The sequence below is a fragment of the Filicampus tigris genome, chromosome 21 (assembly GCF_054856515.1).
Source record: "Filicampus tigris isolate MCC_2025a chromosome 21, RoL_Ftig_1.0, whole genome shotgun sequence".
NCBI lineage: Eukaryota > Metazoa > Chordata > Actinopteri > Syngnathiformes > Syngnathidae > Filicampus > Filicampus tigris.
Genome location: NC_141237.1, coordinates 12081424 through 12101197, shown reverse-complemented (window position 1 = coordinate 12101197; position 19774 = coordinate 12081424). Strand labels below are relative to the sequence as shown.

General features: G+C 39.2%; 1 protein-coding gene across 3 annotated transcripts in view; it reads right to left on the bottom strand.

Annotated features, from left to right (window-relative positions):
- Positions 1–19774, bottom strand: part of ctnnd2a (catenin (cadherin-associated protein), delta 2a) — a 211176-nt gene that overhangs the window by 124132 nt on the left and 67270 nt on the right. For all 3 annotated transcript variants that reach the window (XM_086021036.1, XM_086021038.1, XM_086021037.1), the window contains exons 4-5: positions 683–717; positions 453–557 (exon numbers count right to left, since the gene is read on the bottom strand). In XM_086021036.1, coding sequence (XP_085877162.1) covers positions 453–557; positions 683–717 — 140 coding nt within the window. The remainder of the gene's footprint in view (positions 1–452; positions 558–682; positions 718–19774) is intronic.

Genomic DNA, 19774 nt, shown 5'->3' with positions numbered 1-19774 from the left:
ATAATCAAATGAAACACTTTAAACTAAAACGCACGTTTTAATTTTGCAAAAGTGCCGTATGGTTGCACCATGAAGACCAGATAAAGATAAGACCTTGATCTTTCAAATTTTGAAACAATTTAGTGGGGGAAAACACATTTGTTTTGTACAAATTAACTCCCTTGAGAACAAATGTGAATAAATACCAAAAGTAGAAATTCAAATGAGTTTCTCTCCGATGTTTTTTATGCATTTTGGCTGGAACTGTGCTTTGTTTTGGTTTGCAGGTTTGCTTTGAGGAATGTCAAGAGCACAACATGTGGGAAATAATTAGAATTCAATCAGGCCCTACTTAAGTTCACTGTTAGCCTCTGAAAACACAAAAACAAACACACACACCCACACACACACACACACACACACACACACCCTTAGGCACGTGAACAAAACATGTTGCTGATAAACACACTCACTTTCCACACCATCAAGGATTCCTGACTCCTGGAGGGAACGGATGCAGGAATCCACCAACTCCAAGCCTGTGGTTAACTCATCCTCAATATCCTTTTGTCCATCAGCTGAGAAAGTAGAACACAATCAGTGAGTCGGGGATGGAGCCATATCCAAGAAGACCGTACGGTATACTTAAAGCTGTGACATGTAATATACAGTTGGGAGTGCTGAAAGGTTAAGTCTTCATTACCTTGAGCACTCCAACGAAAATGTTCATCTGCCGAACTGCAAGGAAAGAATAAACACAAACGCGTTACTTTGTTGCAAAGAGAAGCAGAGATTGATGCGCAAAGCACATCTTATGAGAGTCCTAGAAATAAAAAGAATATTGAACATAAATGTGGTGAAACCTCTGAATAAAAACAGGAATACAGTGAGAGTAAAATGGAGAAGATTTCCATTTAAATTACCATCAGATAACATTATGAGACGAGCATACGAGAGGTGGTCGAAATCGGAAGCTGAAAAAAAAATCCCCACAACAACCATACAACTGCTCCGCTTCAAAATTCAGAACAGGCGCATACATGTATGTTAGCATTAGCACATGCTACAAACGTGACGGTTCACGACGAGTTATATTTTCTTGAACCTTTGTGCTACAACAAAACCACAAAATAGTAACAGGCGGCGCGATAAAAGAAGTCGTTGGTTATGTATGGATGAAATAACAAGCAAGAAAAAAATAAACTGTTGAGAGTTGAGACAAGGCTGACAGATTTCAGAGACCGCTGTGATAAGTAAACCGTCATTCTACTTTGTTGCACACGGCCGCTCGGAATACCGCAACACTTCAACCCCAACAGGCTGCCACTTTCTTAAAATAGGGATCCTGTTGTGTGGAGACACTTTACATAACTGCGCTCTCAACAGCCAAATCTCACAGCGCCCTCTGCTAATCACATTGCTGCACACAAACGACACACGAGTACAGTTTTGAGGTCTGTTGAAATGTACGTCGCACGCAAAGCTGCTTTCTTGTCGTTTTAGAATGAATTTTGGGGGAAACGCGAAGCGACAAAATGCAGATAACCTTGGCCAATCTGAAGGCGCGCAGGTCCTTGCAACATTAAGACGTATACAACACTGTGGAGCGAGCACAGAATGCTGGAAAAGATGCCATCTCAAAAGACTGTTAGTAAAACCTTCTTTAATACTTTACAATGCGGAGAACACATTTACAGTGGACTCTGGGCTATAATTCATCTGACAGACTGTTTACGTGCTTCTGTAGCTGCTACTGTTTTGTGTAGCAAGAAACGTCACCTCTCCCTCCATAGCTAGTGCTAATCTTTACATCCAACAACCCTGTAACTCTTAGCTTTTGGCTTTGATATGGTATATAACTGTTGACAATACAGGGTCCAAGTATATGGCCATTGTTTTCAATAAAATAAAATGACAGATATTTGGAAAGCTGCCAAGTTAAGGGCTCAGAAACTTGTCGTGAGAGTGGAATTATTTGAATTAGGCAAGCTTTTATTTCAGAGATGGGCCAAAATCTGAGCTGCATGTAAACAAAAATTGGTTCTGGTTTTGCACTTGATAGGTGGGCAGGCACTGCAGAGATTCCAATGCACAAGCAGTTTAAAAGCCAAACTTCCATATTTTATGCCCTTTATTCCATCGACTCTGTAAAACTGATAATTGAAATGATTAATCGTGTGTTATAGTAATCCGGGCCAAATGGAGTGGACTACTTAGGTGTAAACAGCAGAGGTGCTGTTGAATCAGTCTTTCTGGTTTGCCCTCAAAAGAAGAAGAATATAACTGAAGCACGTGAAGGAAGACATGGTCTTTGCAATATGAATATTTTTACATATATTTTGTGTTTAATGAGGGAAATTCTTCCAAATAAAATGATGAAAAAACTTCTGTTAAATGAATAATTGATCCTAACTTTTAAAATTGAACAAAAGCATGTTGTCAAAATCCTAGTCCGAGCTACCAAATCAACTGTATTGATATTAAAATCAGGACATGATCATAAAATTATAATCATCATAAAAACATATGATATAAGGAGCTGTGGAATGGCTCAACAATTAAAAGTAGTTGAAATGTCAGGTGTCAAGGTCATTTGTAGCGTAAACAGAAGCTGCAAGACCTTCAGCATTATGAGTCGACTTGGATGACTGTGGACATGGTAGCTCAAACCAAAGTTCTCCAGCTGAGAGAAAATACCGCCACCCTCTGTTGCACTAAAAGCTGTATGTATGATGCAACTCAAATTGTATGTAAAAAAAAATTCAAGGTATGTCACTCATTGCTTCATTGTACTTCTCACTTTGCAGTTAGTGTATTTACCATTACCATATACCAAGATGCAACTTTTTCTTCAGTCTTTTAGTTTTGATTTCAATTCATTTTAATCCCTCTTAAATGCTGATTTTATTTGTAATTGTATTACCTACACACACACATATATACATATATACATATATATACATATACATATATACACATATACACACATACATATATACTCACATACATATATACACATATACACACATACATATATACTCACATATATACATACATATATACATATATACACATATATACATATACATACATATATATACATATACATACATATATATACATATACATACATATATACATATACATACATATATACATATACATACATATACACATATACATACATATATACATTTATTATAATACTCCATTTAATATCATTTATCTGCCCATCATAAAATTAAATTCTACAGACTCACTTTTAGGTATGAAGCTCAGAAGCACTCACGCATTTGTAGATCTGTTCCTTTATGATGGTATACAACCACCCACTGATGGTTGCCATGACAACCATCAATGCTTCATCATTATCAGCATGACAGGGTGACGTGATAACTACAACCTGTCGCTCAAAGCAGCCATTTGGTCTTTTATGCAGTGTGCGTGTGTGTGTGTGTGTGTGGGGGGGGGGGGGGGGGGGGGCGGGGGGGGGGGTGAGTGTATGTGCGCATTCCCTCATGTTTATACCAAACTCGTGGGGAGACGTTGTGCTCGATAAAGTCACGTTCAGAGCTGGGCATTCCGTCCCGGGACCACAAATCATTTTGTGAATGGACGGACGGAGGAAGAGAAATCTTTTAAAAAGGACGGACTAAGGAAGGACGGAAGTGGGTTTTTTCAGCCATCCCTCTATTCGTCCCAAACCGGGTCAAGTCCCAATTTACGTGTTACGTTCTTTTAAAAAGACCACTGTTACCACGGAGCTGCCTTAACCGCCCGCACAACACTTTTCATGTGCGTTACATTGCACAGGCATAGTCTGCCCTCTAGTGGCTCAACACATGTAATACCACGGATTATGACACAGGAGGGTTGTGTGTGTAATCCAGGATAAATTATGTATTGGGCGTAGGAAAAAGATGGAAAGCAATTGTGTTTTGTTAACATTTAGTACATAATTATCCCTTTGAATGCGAAGCATGTCCTTGGGACATCTTTAGATCGTAAAAATCTCGGCCAGTGCCGCTGTACGCTTAAACGACCCCGGAGTTGGAAGTCCTTTGTTCCCTCCTAAAATAATGTTGCGTTATTTTTGCAATAATTATCTAATTGTCAAACAAAAACAGAAAACGTATTGTGTTATAATGCAAAACTGAATGAATGTAAGGACGGAAGCGCTTTTAAAGGACGAGGACAGACGGGGTCGGATGATTATTTCTATTAATAAGGACAGAGGGACGATGACGGAAAGGTACCCAAGTCGCAGATGGATGACGGAGCGGCAAAAAAGGGTCAAGTGCCCATCTCTGGGTATGTTCTGGATTGATAAATACAAAGGCAATGTCCTGTGACAGAGACGTATTTGTGTCAGTGTAGAAGCACAAACTATGGTGCGCTTACTTTCTTTTGGTGCAGATTTTTGTTCCTAGTAAGGCTTAAGACAAACATTTATGAGTTTTGACAGTTCAATTGGTAAGGCTGGAAAAGAAACCATCTCGTCAAAGTCTTGACTGAAACCACCTTCAATGTTCCACTACTCACAGCTGCTACAAAAAAGGAGGTTCCCACAAAAAAGAAGAAAACAATCCATCATAGTGCTGAAAATTTATGTTGAGATATTTGAAGGGGTGCCGCTTTCTCTCGCACCCAAACTTCCACTTGTGTCAAAATTGTGCATTAATGTGCAAATGTTTATGCATTACAATGCTCCCATAACTAAAGTATCTCGCACATACAGAACCAATCCCGCATGTCACAGACTCACACACTTACTATGCACAAGATCTTTAAAAGCTCCCTGTTGGATACGGACAACGTGTACATGCAATTGCTCTCGTCTGCACTTTAATTGCAAGCATAAATGCATGCAAGCAAACTTAGGTAAGTGTACTGTGCAGAAACATCTGCCGTGTGTTTCTAAATCACCAAGCTATTATAACTATCATAGCAGTTAAGCTATCGCTGCCTTACACCATAACAGATAACGACAGAACACCTGTATGAATTATTCACCGGGGATGTGTGCCCGGACATGAGTTGAATCATTGTAGTCGCACAATTAGTTGGATTTTTTTATTTTAACAAAATTTGTCCCTCTTAGTCGTTGTGGCAATTTCCTATCCTAAAGTAAGAAAAACTAGACAACAGCAAGGGCCTGATATGGCAAAATCCCAAAATAGCAGGCATCGCTTTTCAGGCGGGTTTTTGAAAATGCAAAAATCATCTCATACACAAATTGCATTGTGTATATGCTGAATTAATCTATTTCTTCCCAGAAAGCGCAAAATGGATGGCAATTTCGCCCAGCTGGCAGATGGAATCCTGGGTGTTCCAGGTGAGTAATTCTACTTCCATATCTGTTTGCATGAGCAGTCAAGTTTGCGCCTTTAGTAAATCAAGCCTTTGTCATTTTATTCCTCCATCAAGAGGAGAGATTGTACAGAGTAAACTCATGGAATGCATTATATACTGTAGATCTGACTTGTATACTAAACATGTGCTGCATTGTGACCATAACATCTAAATGTGAACAGTGGAACAACAATAACATCGGGCAATGAGCCACATGCTGCTTCACCGAATCTGAAGACAAGCGCATTACTATCTAAGCTCCTGTCGCAGGCTGTTCTTGTCAATAGCTTAATAACTCCAAAGAGGTTATGTATTCATTGCTCTTCATGTAACCATGCGACTTAGTGGAGAAGTTCCTGTAATTTCTAAACAATTAAGAATTCAGGATGTGTTTATCTATAAAGATTTGGTGCTGATCCAAATATTGTGCATGTTGTTCAGCATTGGCGTAGCTCTGTGTGCTAGACAATCTCAAACTAGTCAACAACACACACTAATAGAAAAGTTCATGGAACCTGTGTTATGTGTACAAATAATAAAATGATAAAATTATTTTAATGTAACAGTTGTAATATATCTATCTGTTATATAAAACTTCATGCCTTTCATTTTTATGAAGTGTTTGCATGTTTCTTGGCTTTTTACTATAGAAAACAAGCTGATCACTTGGCTTGTCAAGCAAGAGCTCTGTTTTCTATTTCTATTCTTGAGATGTGCATTTTTAGTCATTTCCAGTTGTGTTTGGGATAAAATGGCAGGAAAAAAAAAAATGCAGCAAAGATCTGCTAAATCACAAGATTCAATTGCATGCCTGGGCACTCAAAATGGATTGGAGTATTTTGCCACCTCTCTTGAACCGCAACATAGGCACTGTTCGAATTATGCTCATAGCGTGGTGGCACAAGCAAGCTGAAGCTCCTTTTCCTGGAAATGTTTTATTACAAGGTGATGCAAACACAAATGATTAATTTGGGATACATGCACTTGTGGATCCATTAAGCCCCATTTGACTGAGCAGCAGTCACAAAATAGTCTTACTATTAGAACACCAGTTGACATTAGCATATGAATTGGAGGAGTACAGGGCTGCTGAATACACACGGAAATTAAAGTCCAAATAATAAAACACTGAATCATTGTTTGCCAACAGGACTCTGACTGGATCCATAAAACTGCGGAAAAGCCAACAAATTCAGAGCTCAGTTGATTTTTGTTTCTGATATTCCATTTGCATTTTCAAAGAATTGCTGTTTGTCAGGGGAAACATTGTCTCGGAAGTCATGAGCATAAAAAAATAGGGCAAGATTAAAATGTTGTATGAGCCGTCAACGCCGCACACTACTGCGAAATGCAGAAAACAGAAAGCTGACAATCTTGTCATCTATGTTTGCCAGACACGCTATGCGTGGGAGTCACCTATGACTGATTATCAATCTCCATTTTCTCGACAAAGAGCAGTCCTTCAGATCGGAGCGCGTGTGTGTTATATGGAATGTGACATTCATGTTGTGAAAAGATTAATTCAACACTTAAACGAAGACCTTCCTGCTCAATGTAAGTGACCAATCTAAATCCTTTGTTTCGATATCTGTTGTTAAATCACGTACGCCCTGTTCTCCGATGAGATTCCCTCTCCAACTCCCAATACATCGCATGCTGTGAAGCGCTCATGCACGCTATCACTTTGATGCGACACACACACACACACAGGCTCACAGTCAAGAGCATCAGTTTGATGTCTTGCTTGGATCCGGAGGTTCGGAGACCGAGGCAGCCTAAATCGCTCAACCCACTGGGGATAATCTAACGTATGATTTAGAGGGAGTCGCTATCAGTAGTTTTGCTTCAGAGGAAGACCATTACGATGTCGAAGCATGGGATGGATGTGTGTGCCTGAAGAAGTCCTCCTGACCCCTCTGGTTTGTGAACAGTATGGGAGCTCCACGTGGATGCCATGATTAAAGGTCAATGTGTTCACTCATGAATTTAGTAAGAAACTGTAAAAAGTTACCCGATATAATGCATTGAAGCGGTCGTATTTTCGTCAACAAGGCCATCACAGTTGTTGCCTGAGCTCTGTGTATATGAAAAGCTCCCCCAAAATGGAGGGCTAATCCTTGTATGGAGTCTATTGCTGAAGCAATACTGCTTGAATGCACGCAGAAGAGTTGCTGCTGATTCAGACTGAACTAATTAGAACATTACATTGGCCAATAATTTTTTACAAAATGTTTAATCCGCGATGCAAGTGAACTTTTCTAGATGATTTTTAGGCACTGATTCGCAATATCCCCTCAATTTTTTCTTTGAGCACATTAGGTTATCATAATAATAACAAGATTAATAAAAATAATATATTTAATATAGTAATATGTTTAGTTTTTTCTGAAATGTCATAGCTATGAATTACAACGCATGGTAAAATCCGTATTGTGCAAGCTTGTGTCAAACTTAAAAAAAAAAAAAAAAGAAAAGGAAATATATCAAAAACCTGATGTTCTAAAAAAAAAAAATAGTATTTGAACTCAACATTTGGGGTCACATAAAGCCATCTCTGACTAAAAGTTACTGTTGACCAGTGTTATGTTCACTGTATAGCACAATAACGTTAATACACATATCCGACTTCCTGATGCTTCTTCCTGAAAATTTACACTGAAATGTTTTACTTAATCCTGCAGCAGTTCATACAAGCAGACCTGTAAAAATCCCTGGACCTCTTTTTTCCCCCCATCCATCTATATTCTATACACTTTGTCTTCATTAAGGTCACTGCAGGAGAGAGGTAGGTACAGCCTGGACTAGTCGCCAGCCAATTGCAGGGCACATAAAGGCAAACAACCTTTCAGACTCACATCCATACCTATGGATAATTGAGATTCTAAACTTAACTTTTTAAGGTATGAGGACAAACTAGAAGCACAGAGAGTACGGGCAAACGCCACACAGAGATCTCAACGTCTGACTGAGACCGACGTGTTGAAAACAAAAAGCGAAAAAGAAATATTGCTCCCTTAATCGTGTGTGCGGTATGACGCTCAACAGGTAACATTTGAAATCCCAACAGAACAAATTCAATGGATGTACACCATTATCTAATCCATCACTCGAGCCTTCAAAAGAGTACTCCATAAGAAAACAATAATATAGTCATTTACTGTGAAGCTATCGCTCATGTTTCACATTTCTCTGGTGTAACAGACAGCAGACAGCTAGACAGCGAATATTTCACAACATGGAGACAAATAATATTGTGGACCACAAATAACACACAGTGGGAGTGCGTGTAGGTGTAAAATTCGATAAAGTTACACACGCGCGAATGCATAGGTACAGTATGTGGCAATATATTCAAAGCTGTATGAGTCTGATGGATGAGAAAGATTGCATGTGACAGGCAGTGAAACCCTGGGACAGGAGCTTTTAATTAAGTGGTGGGAGAGGCGCAGGCTGGTCCGACGATCACAATATATCATCGCGTCTAGTCTACAATGACTCAACAACCCCGACTCAAACCCAGTGTGTACATACACACACACACACATGCAGCCACATGAGTACGGCTATCTTGTGACTGAAATGTATCTCTCTCATAGGTGGTATCTCACTCGCAAAATGATACGATCACAATGCGTTTCAAATAATCGCATCCGGATACACACGCGTGTGAAAATTGTTATATTGGAGGGAAAAGCGCCAAGCATACATCTCGACATTATTGTTACTGTCATTTTGTTGATTATCCAAAGCCATCAGTGCAGTAATTGGTTGATTAAAACAAACTAATGACTGTGTTCCTGCAGCTGTTCAAAAAAAAAAAAAAAAAAAAATTGATATGGGCTGATGAAAAAGTATGCCGTCTTGCACCGCTGACAATAAATGAAGGATAACAAAGCAATATCGATGTACCAGGAGAGATATTTTCTTCTAATCTCTTCTTAAATGATCTGGCACAATCTTCAAGCTGTTACCGGTGGGGTCAATATATGGAAAGTAAACCATTTACAAACCGAAGCTAGCTCACTGCAACCTGCATGAGCTCTTATCCACGTGTGACCACAGCCTTAAAGATGTCTAGTGGCGGTTACTATATAGGGCAGGTGTGGTGTGTGGGTTTTCTTTTTTTTTTTGGGGTAAATGAATAAAATCAGCGTCGGCCACAAAAATGTGTCAACACAAAACGTTCTGCCTCAAAACTATAATTAATACTCTTAAGACTATATTTGCGATGCTTGGAACCAAGTTTAGCCACGTCAATGTTTACCGCACGGACATTTGTTGCAGACGGACTCAGTCCCTCAGTCAGTGGGGAGATTCTTGTTGGAAAACCCAACAGTTTGGAGGGCTGTTCTAAACGAAAAGAGGACAAAAATGTTTTTTTTTTATGTCATTACTGCACGACAGAGGTGGGATCGCTTGGAAACGTGAACACGGGGATGTATACAGTACGTGTCTTTAGAGGCGGTCGGCCAGCGCATACGAAGGGTAGGATTTTTTTTTCTCATTAGCTAATGTAAAATAGCCTACGATTGGGGGGTGGGGCAAATATCCGAGTAACCGATTTAATACAACACTTTTGAGTTGCCTTTCTAGATGATTGATTGAATAATCGACAGTATAATCAATTTTTTTTTTAAAATCCTTAGTGACAGCTCAAATACTATAAATATTATCCTACTTTGTATATTGAGTATAAAAAAATAAAAAAATCTCAACATGCCTCATGTTGAGATTGGTATGCAAATGTATATCGAGTGGAATGGATTGCTGATAAGTCACAACCAGCTGAGGTGCTGTTGACTCAGTATCAACTCGTTTGCTCTTTAAAGAAGAGCTTGATTTCAACTCGGGATGTTGAGCTACACACATGCAGGCTTCCGCTATGGGACTACAACTCTAGGGAGCATTATTCATAATTAAATAAGCAAGTGTTCATCCAAATATCATTCAGGAACTTAGCAGATGAATGACAACAGAAGCATTTTGGATACTGCATAGCCTTCACAATTCGTTCCCATAACACAATCATTTTAGTGCAAATAAACCAAACTCCTCTGCTTGGTGGAAATGGGGCTCTGGTTTCTACACTTGAGGGACAGACATCAGTGGCCGAGGCAGAACATTTTCCAACACACGAAACGTGGAGGCTGCAATGTCCCCAAGTCACGTGAGCCGGTCGCCACAAGTCAAAGCATGATGGTCAAAAGCGTTAACATCCTGGTTCCCCTGGTGTATGTTTTAGCACTCACCCCAGCAAGTGAGACACCAGGCATCAGTCATCATGGAACAATCTAAGGTCACGTAGCCTTCGATGGTCCCCCTGGGGTTTGCCAATTGACATTGGGAAAACCATGATGACTACCAAGACAGCAGTACAGATGTTTCCCAGACAATAAAATGCACATAACGGTATCTCACATGAGAGCAACTTGAGTTCTACGTAAATAAATATACTATCTATATTTTATTTGACTATTGCAACAATTTATTATAAAGAGACTGGGCTATTTTTCCAACAGTGATAAGTTAAGATGCATCCATAGAAGATACTAAGTCACAATGAGAAATGTTACGGCTTTTGGGAGAACTCAGCCCCGATGTCCAACCCCTGGCTCAAAGGACATAAAGATGCTGGCTTTATCGTCTTAATCTACACCCTCGATACTATCTTGGCTAGGATATGGATATATTCTTTGTCACGCTATAAAACAGAGAGGATACACTACTATATTTTTCAATGCATTAATCTTGTAAATAGTTTGTCTTGTCTGTGATTGTGTTTAATGCATTAGTATTCCTACAGGGAATCAGAGGTAATGGTGCTGAATAAAAAGTCGGGGTCCAAAGCAACTCTTTTTTCGGTCTCTTTATGTCTATTTATTATTATAGTTATTGTACTTAAACACCAAAGGCAAAACGTTAGAACTGGAGTTCAAAGAAAAAAATTAGAGTGGAATTTCGAAAATTGAACACAATCCTATTTCTTGATGTTGGTTGCCTCAAAGTTATTCTCATTTCAAAACCATTTTCTAGGAAAGAAGGTGAAGTACATTCATTTTCTCCAGCCTCAACTGTTGCTATCATAGAACAGTCTTTATGGTATGAAATATTTTTAAAATCTTACAACACTTTTCAATCTATATTAAATTGAAAACAAAGACAATATATTGACTGTTCAAACTGCTGAACGTTAAATGTTTTTTTTGAAGGGGGGCGGGGGTGGGGCTGCAAATAGCAAATATTTCTCTCATTTTGAGTTTAATGCCTGCAACATGTTCCAAGAAAAGCTTGGAAAAAGGCTAACAAAAGATTGGGAAAATTGAGGAATGCTGAGAAAAATGTAAAAAAACCCAAAAAAACCACCTGTTTGGAACATTGCACAGGTGAACAAGTTAATTAGATGAAGGTGAGTGCCATGATTGATTATAAAAGGAGCATCCTCGAAAGGCTCACTTATTCACAAGCCAGGATGGGGCCAGGTTCACCTTTGTACAGCTGTGTGAGCAAATGGTCACACACGGACAAGAACGATCGGGAACGAGGTCACCAAGTGACAACTTCGCTGATCTGTGCTCTACCTGGCCAACTTCACATCATCCGCCCGTGGGAGGTCTGCTTGCAGCTCCTTATAAACGTACTTTGTGGGCTTTCAACTAAGTCGGACTCGAGCAACTCAGTTTCTTCAAATACTTTTAGGACACAGAAGCTGTCAAAAAGCCTCGGCCGCGGTGAATGGGAAACTGAAGCCTCGCCGCGGCCATTGAACCCTCACCGTGAAAATGGACGATAGACGATATCATGGAAAAAAGGCATTCTATGCGATACAAGAAACAAAAATATATTTAGTGATAATGTTGATCCCCTCGATGGCATTATGACCAAAGAGATATTTTCTGCAAAGTACCTCTTTTCCTTTTCAAACATGACATTTTTTATAATCCGCTTTCAATTAATCCAGTCGTAAACTTTTCTCCCAGACGCAGATGAAAATGTCACCATCCAGCCACATAAATACAAGCAAGGCATGCTTTAAACACCCATTTCAAAAACCTTCTTGAGCTTGTGTGAGCAACAAAACATTTCCTCAGATATTTCCACACATAAATGCATAATAATGGACTTTTCCAAACATTACATAAACACCAATATCCAAAGGAGTTAAGTAGATGATGCCCATACACTGACGGTTTTATGTAATTAAGTCACTGGGAACTTGAGCACAGCGGAGCCCACTCAGCACGGATCAGCATTTTGGATGTGGGGTGAAAAAAAATAATGGACATTATTATTATACATCCCGGGCACATTTATCACCTGGTTTGGACCTACACAGAGCTCGGCAGGGCAAACCAACATAATTGATGATGCGGCTATGCAAAAACAGCAATCCGTTATGTTGCTGCTATGTAACAGAGAGTGATCAAAGTTGGTGAATAGGCATCAGGTGCCATGTTATGAAATTTATGGGCTAAAATGATCCCTTATACAATTTGGCTAACGGCCTTTTTCCATCAAGTGTCTACTTTTTGGACTCGTGCTGTTGTCACTTTTTGCCATTCACTGTCAATGTTTGGGTTGCAGTGTTCCTCTCACTTTTCTGCATCTGCCTCTCTGGCATCGAACCATGGTTGCTTCTTATCTATTCGCACCAATATCTGGTGCTGGGGGAAGATAAGCATTCATTTGCATGTTTAATGAAGCAAACACCCCCGTTACCCTCGGAGTGGGGACACACACATGCACTCTGGTGCAAAGCACAAACACGCGTACACACAATGCTACTGTTGCCCTAAAGGCCTCCATCTCCTTGCCGCTGACATGGAGTCACCAGCTGCTGTCCTACAGAAATAAACATGGCCCATTTATCTAGCTTCACATTCACAACTTGAATGACAGACACATGGACATTTCGCAGAGCATGTCAAGTCAAAACAACTCCGACATCATTTGACATCTTGGAAAGAAACCAATTCATCCCCACAACAGAGAACAGGCAAAAACGCAACTATAAAAAATTAAGACGGATTATTTCTGTGCTTTCATTAAAGAACTATGTTTTTTTTTTTAATTGTCATTAGTGAATCAGCGGGCTATCCCATTACTAGAGGACTAAGGGTGCAGGTAATTGTCATACTAATGTAAATGAGGAACTTTGTTATACTTATTGTATATTGGACATTTTGACAAGTTGTGAACATTTCACAATTTAACTTTCTATTTTTTTTATAAGCCTTTCATGGACAAATAGCCAAATTGGCAAATAAAATGTACTCAAATTAATTCACTGCATCACGCTATTAAGGCTAAATGCTATGAATGAATGAATAAATAAATAAATAAATAAAATAAATAAATAAAATATATATATATATATATATATATATATATATATATATATATATATATATATATATATATATATATAAACAACATTTACTAAAGCACAAAGATGTCATTTAAGAGACAAATAGATGGAAGTTGGTGAGGAAACAACTCAGAGAGGAGAAGACAGTAGGATAGACAGTGAGCCCGACAGCTGGGTGAGAGATGTGCCCACCTGCCACCATTTTTCTCTCCTCCCCTCCTGGAAATGTATCATCAGTCATTAGGAGGGAGCGTGACTCCTGGTATCATCATTCACACGTACACATTTACGCACATACGCATACAAACCCTAACATGGGGCATATTTTAAGGTGTAAGTCTGTGGCCTATAATTTGAGTTCTCTCCATGCAGCATTTTGCTGAGCTTATAAAACCGCCCGCAGCTAATGGTGTGATGGATCCTTCTATTATGAACCAACTTGAGAGAAGAGAGTGAGCTATAGTGAGATAAAGAAATCTAATTGGATAGTATTTTAGTCCTGGCAAAAACAGGGAAGTGACCAGGGACAAAAAAAGGCATGTAAAAAGCACTAAAATGATAACTGCAAGTTAAAATCGAAATATTGTCGGGATGTGTTGGTCCTTTCCTCTACATTAAATCATAAGAGCTCATTTTGCCCATGTCATATTTAAGAATTGTGCAAAGGTAGGAGTAAGGTCACTTTAAAGTCAGCCCAGACAGCAAAATTGGTGCGGCCCAGTGATGGGCCACACAACCCACCTGTATTTGGCCCACATACCTCAATGAATGACGGTTAGTGATCCACATCTGGGCCACACAAGGCCTATATCCCAGCCAAATCATTTAACCATAGCTGGCCTAATTATGGAGCAGAACTGATTCCTGATATCAGCCTTAATTCAACCTTAACTAAGCCACTCCATTGTCATTCATTGGGTCATATTTGACCCGGAGCCATGAGCTATATTTGACCCAGATTTTTTTTTTGAAAAAGCCTCAACACCTACAGTGTTATAAACAGGTCTTTATTTTCAGAACTTGAGAACCAGCACACATAAACTGGAAAACTGCATTTTTAAAAACAAATTTTAACACTGAAAACGGAATGGGACGCAGCATGTTCCTGAACAACATTTATCCATTCATCAAATTGTTGTGTCTTCTCATCCTCTCCTTTCTGCCACCATCTGTGTTCTTGAATAAAGCATTTTAAATACATTTTTTTTTTAAATCAAGGCAGTTACTTAGGTAACATAGTGGGGCCAGCTATGGTTATATGATTTGGCTGAGATATGGGCCTTGTGTGGCCAACATTGTGGGAACCAGATGTGGACCACTCGAGGACTCCAATTCATTGAGGTACAATATGTGGGCCGAGTGCAGTTGGGTTTTGCTATTTATTTTGCTATCTGGGCTTCTTCCGCGGACGTCAGTTGACCTTTAACATGACAAATGTGGCACATCGTAATGGTGTGCGTACGCGCGTGTGTGTGATGATGTAGTACAATTCTTACATCTCTGATGTGAAGAAAAAAAATTGAAACTGTATTTAAGGGTGGGGAAAAGACTGGCTATACTGTACATACATGGCCCACGGTTCTAAATTGAACAACTGGCCCACATATTGTTTGCCTAAGTCAAGACAGTGCCTCCTTTGTTGGTTCTGAGCCATGTTCGGTTCACATGCCGTATGCGAGTGCCGACTGAATACCACCTGTGCCAGCTTCATGCCAGATCTGGCGCAAATGCCTTTGCTATGTGGGAGTAGTTTACATTTTCACAAAATGAACAAAACAAGGCTTGGTTTTCGTAATTTAGTAAACATTCAACACCACATACCACTACATAATTAGGTCAACATTTATCAATATGCGTAAAAATGAATATTTTCCTTAAAAAAGGCACTTTACAGTGTTTTCACCAAATACTACCATTTGGTTTATTTGTAAATGGTGAATAACTGCCACTGTGTTATTGGAAGGCAGGGCAAGTGAAGGCACCTTTATTTATATACTGTAGCACTTTACATACACAAGGATACTCAATGTGCTTACCATAAACAAAGACACAACCCCTAAAACAGAAAAAAATAGCTCACCAAATTTACTAAAACAATGTATAATGACAACATTTAAACATTTTAATCTGAGCTGACAAAGCGAGCAATATTACCACGCTCGGCTCCCTCCCGCGACGTAGACCGCTGAGACCGAAAACATAACACAAGCCACGCCCCAAAAGAGCCGGGGCAATTTGTCGTAAATCTAATCACAAAAAAAGCCCTAAAATCACTACAGGCTTTTGAGGGGGGCACTTGAGTACTGATGTCATTTTTACATGCAAACCTATTAAGTGTCCCTTTAAATGACAGAAAGATCACTCCCATGCGGTAACGGGAAAGGGATGGGATCAACACCAATATATTTCTCAAACGAAGCTTTTTCCCCAGCTTATTGACAAAAAGAAATAACCCGAATGCTGTCCTCCATTGTTGCCTTGTGTTTACTGTTGTCTCCCAAACCAAACTGCGGCAAGCTAAACTGAACTGTACTTACTACTTTGGAAAACGTAAGGAGTACAGCACTTCTGATGCATAATTGGATGGCACTTCCCCATTAGAATAATGATTCCCCCAGCACACAATTGGTGGAACGTGTGCACGCGGACTAACTCATTTGGGTTTCTCTTGATTTCCTTTTCACACAACAAACACTCTAAAATACAATGTATCACTTTTTACCTTCCGCCGACCTTCCCACAGGGGAGTTTGGCGGATGTGTTAACTAAGAGCTGTTGTAGCCTGAGGACATGAACTTTACACCTCACACTTCTCAGTATGCACATCTTTCTGTGACTTTGAGCTTTGTAGTTGAGCTTCATGTTTCAAAAGAAACATATCCTTCCCAAACGACCCGCGACTGGTTATAAAGATGCCTCATATTTCCTTTCTGTCACTTCTTCCACATTATTGATAGATAATAGATAGCAACCTGCCGAAATTCAAAAAGTCAGCACCTAGGTTCTACTCTCGGCACACCTTAAAAAAAAAAAAAAAAAAAAAAAAAAAAGAAATCGGTAATTTCAAAATGTATGCACTGTGTGCATGTATGCAGCCTATGTATGAACGCACATATGTATGTACATACATATACACAAACAGTATGTATATACGTACCAGAGATGGGTATTTTACTAACATTTCCCGGTCATCCCTCATTTGCATTATGATGTGAATTTGTATTTAACACATACACAAATTGGGTTACTATGGTGAGTACAAAAAAAAAAAAAAAATCTATCATGGACACAGTTTGTATCTTTTTCCTGTGTTGGGTATTTTGAATTGTACAATGTTTGTGTTGTGTTGGCACATGGGCGATGTCACCCATAATTAAATACTGTTATTCTTCAGTATGTTTATGTTTGTGTATGTTTGGTTCCGTTTTCTGTTTTTGTCTCTGCAGCTAAAACCTAAGTGGAGCCTAAAGCACGAATCTGTCTGTTTACAGTATTGACATAATCCACATGCTATGACTCTCGAGCTTTATAAATAAATGACAGGATGATGCACAGACGTTGTGACATGCCCAAAGCACTGAAATATTTAGTAGCCAGAGATCATTAAAAGCTAGCAAAATTGACATTACAAATGTACTTCAAAATAGACGTGATATCCAGTCCCAGATATATGTTGTATAAACGTTTATATCGTCACTGTCCTGAGAAAAACACATATGTCCATTTCTTTCATTTTTCATGTTTTTACATGAATGGTGTTTCCGCATTACAGACATCGCATTAACGTGAACATTTTTTTAAAAATCCAAAATTGGACATACGTGTTTTTCAGAGCACAGCAACAACATATAGAGCATTACTGTTCCTAATACACAGGAGTGCAATAAATAAAACTCCATTCACAAAGCTCAACTTTAAGCACCTCAAATGTTCCAAAAGTATGTCATAGAACGTGCAAGACATAAGATAATAAAAGGTATCGAAAGTATCGATACTTCATCAACGTAGCTATACTTGGTATCGGCATAAAAAAGTATCACGGTACGATATTTTTTTTCCCAGCACTAATATAATTATTGTCTACAATCTGTGAATCAAAAGATCCATAATAGAATCCCGATAGAGTGGCTGTGAAATGCAATGGGACCCAACCAAGACAGAGGAGACATCATGAATAATACATAAGAAACCAATACTGTCAGAGACACTTGTGGTCAGGTCTTTGAAGATGAGTCCTGTAAAACGAGTGACTATATGTACGTATAAAACAGTCAAGTAAAATAATATTTAAAAAATAAAACGTAAGGAATAATAGAGGCGAGAGAGCAATTGGGCAGAGGACAAATGAAGGAGAAAATGAGGCAAGGAGAAGAAGCAAGAACTACAGACCCAGATAGCAGGAAAAAAATACTAATAATAAATCAATGAAGCCATTCTGTGGCGCTGCCATGGGGTAATGAAAGCTATCTATTAGCTTTTCTCATTTCTTTCTTTTTTTCCATTTCCTTCGCTACCTCTGTGCTGCGTTACCACCCCCAGCATGGATACTGCTTGCTGTCGCTCCCTCTAATTCTCCCGTCTTAAAACTATTCCATAGCAAAGCACTGGCTTAAAAATTCCATTTGTTTCGCTCAAGTTGACTCTCCGTCTGCAGACTACATGCAGGGTCAACCTAACTCCGCTATCTGACCTACCGGGTTTTAAATAATTGCTCAATTAAGGTGGACTTTCAAAGGAAGTCAAGTTCACAAAAGCAGAAGTCATTTATTTAGCTACAATTGACCCCTTATGCTTAAATATTGGTTGACACTGTAGGTGTTATAAACAGTATTGCCTCACTCATCAAGATGAGTTATTCAACTATGTTGCTTAATGAGAATTCCATTTGCAGTGCAGGCATGAACAATGCTAGGCTGGATCCAATTAAACACATTTATAGATATCTCTAAATCTTATTATTCAGCCCCATGTAATTGACACATTGGCAAACACAAATACCCTTGGCCCTAATGTTGACAACTTTGTTGAACGTTTGAATACGTGCCTGTTATCAGAAGCTAACCAACCAATTGACCAATCAACCAATGCTGATGTCTGCTAACACTGCATCTCTTCTTTCTTTTTAGCTTTCGTTGGGAAAGGGCAGCTCTTTGCCCTGCCTAGTCACGGGTGTGGAAACTTGATGTGGGTGCAATATTACTATATTTAAACTAGCAGAATTGTGACATGATGATCATTTCCGAAATAAGCATCTTACAAAAGATCTATTTTGTTGTTTAATTACAGTCATTGAGAGCCAACTATAGTGTACAACCCTTACTGTCTACTGTATGTACTCATATAGGACCCAAGGGTGGTGCTCAACATGCCAATCAAATTCCAGCCGAAATTAAGCTGTTTTGACTTACTTTTTAATGACAATGGCAAAATGCCCTCACCTCATCAAAAGGGAAAAAGGAGACGATATTTCCGGCCTATGTTGAATCTATTAAGTATTAAAATCTTAGTATTGAGGAGCACAGCGGACAGATGGCAGGTTATCCCTGGAATATTAAGTATACCATATCTTGCAAGACTGGATCCTAATCTAAATATGGATTCACACAAAAAAATATTAAGTTAAGTTTGGGTATTTTTTACCCATGCCCACTCTTTAAAAAGTTGTGATTAAATCAGTTAAGTACTTTTTGAACAAACCTGTTAACTATCAGACAAAGGGAGTCGAACGCATTTTTACCTCGGTGGAGGTTTCTCGTTGAAGACCATTCTAATCTTTACACCACTTGGTCTTTTATCTTTTTTTTTCTTGGCATTTCCAACTGAGCTAAATCAAGTGTAAGTGATGTGATTGAGCTTTTTAAAAAAGAGGCCTAGAGCTACGCAGCCAGCCAGTAAGGCACACGCAAGACAGCAGGAGAAGGGAGTTTCCCCACCGGCTGCCGCTTACGACTCTTAGAAAAATGATAAATTAGCCCTTGTGTGGCGTTTGGTGTCACGCGCTTGCATGAGACCATGTCATCTCTACACGCATATATGTGTTTCCTCGCTGGAAAGTGCTGCGGCGTCGCATGCCAGCAG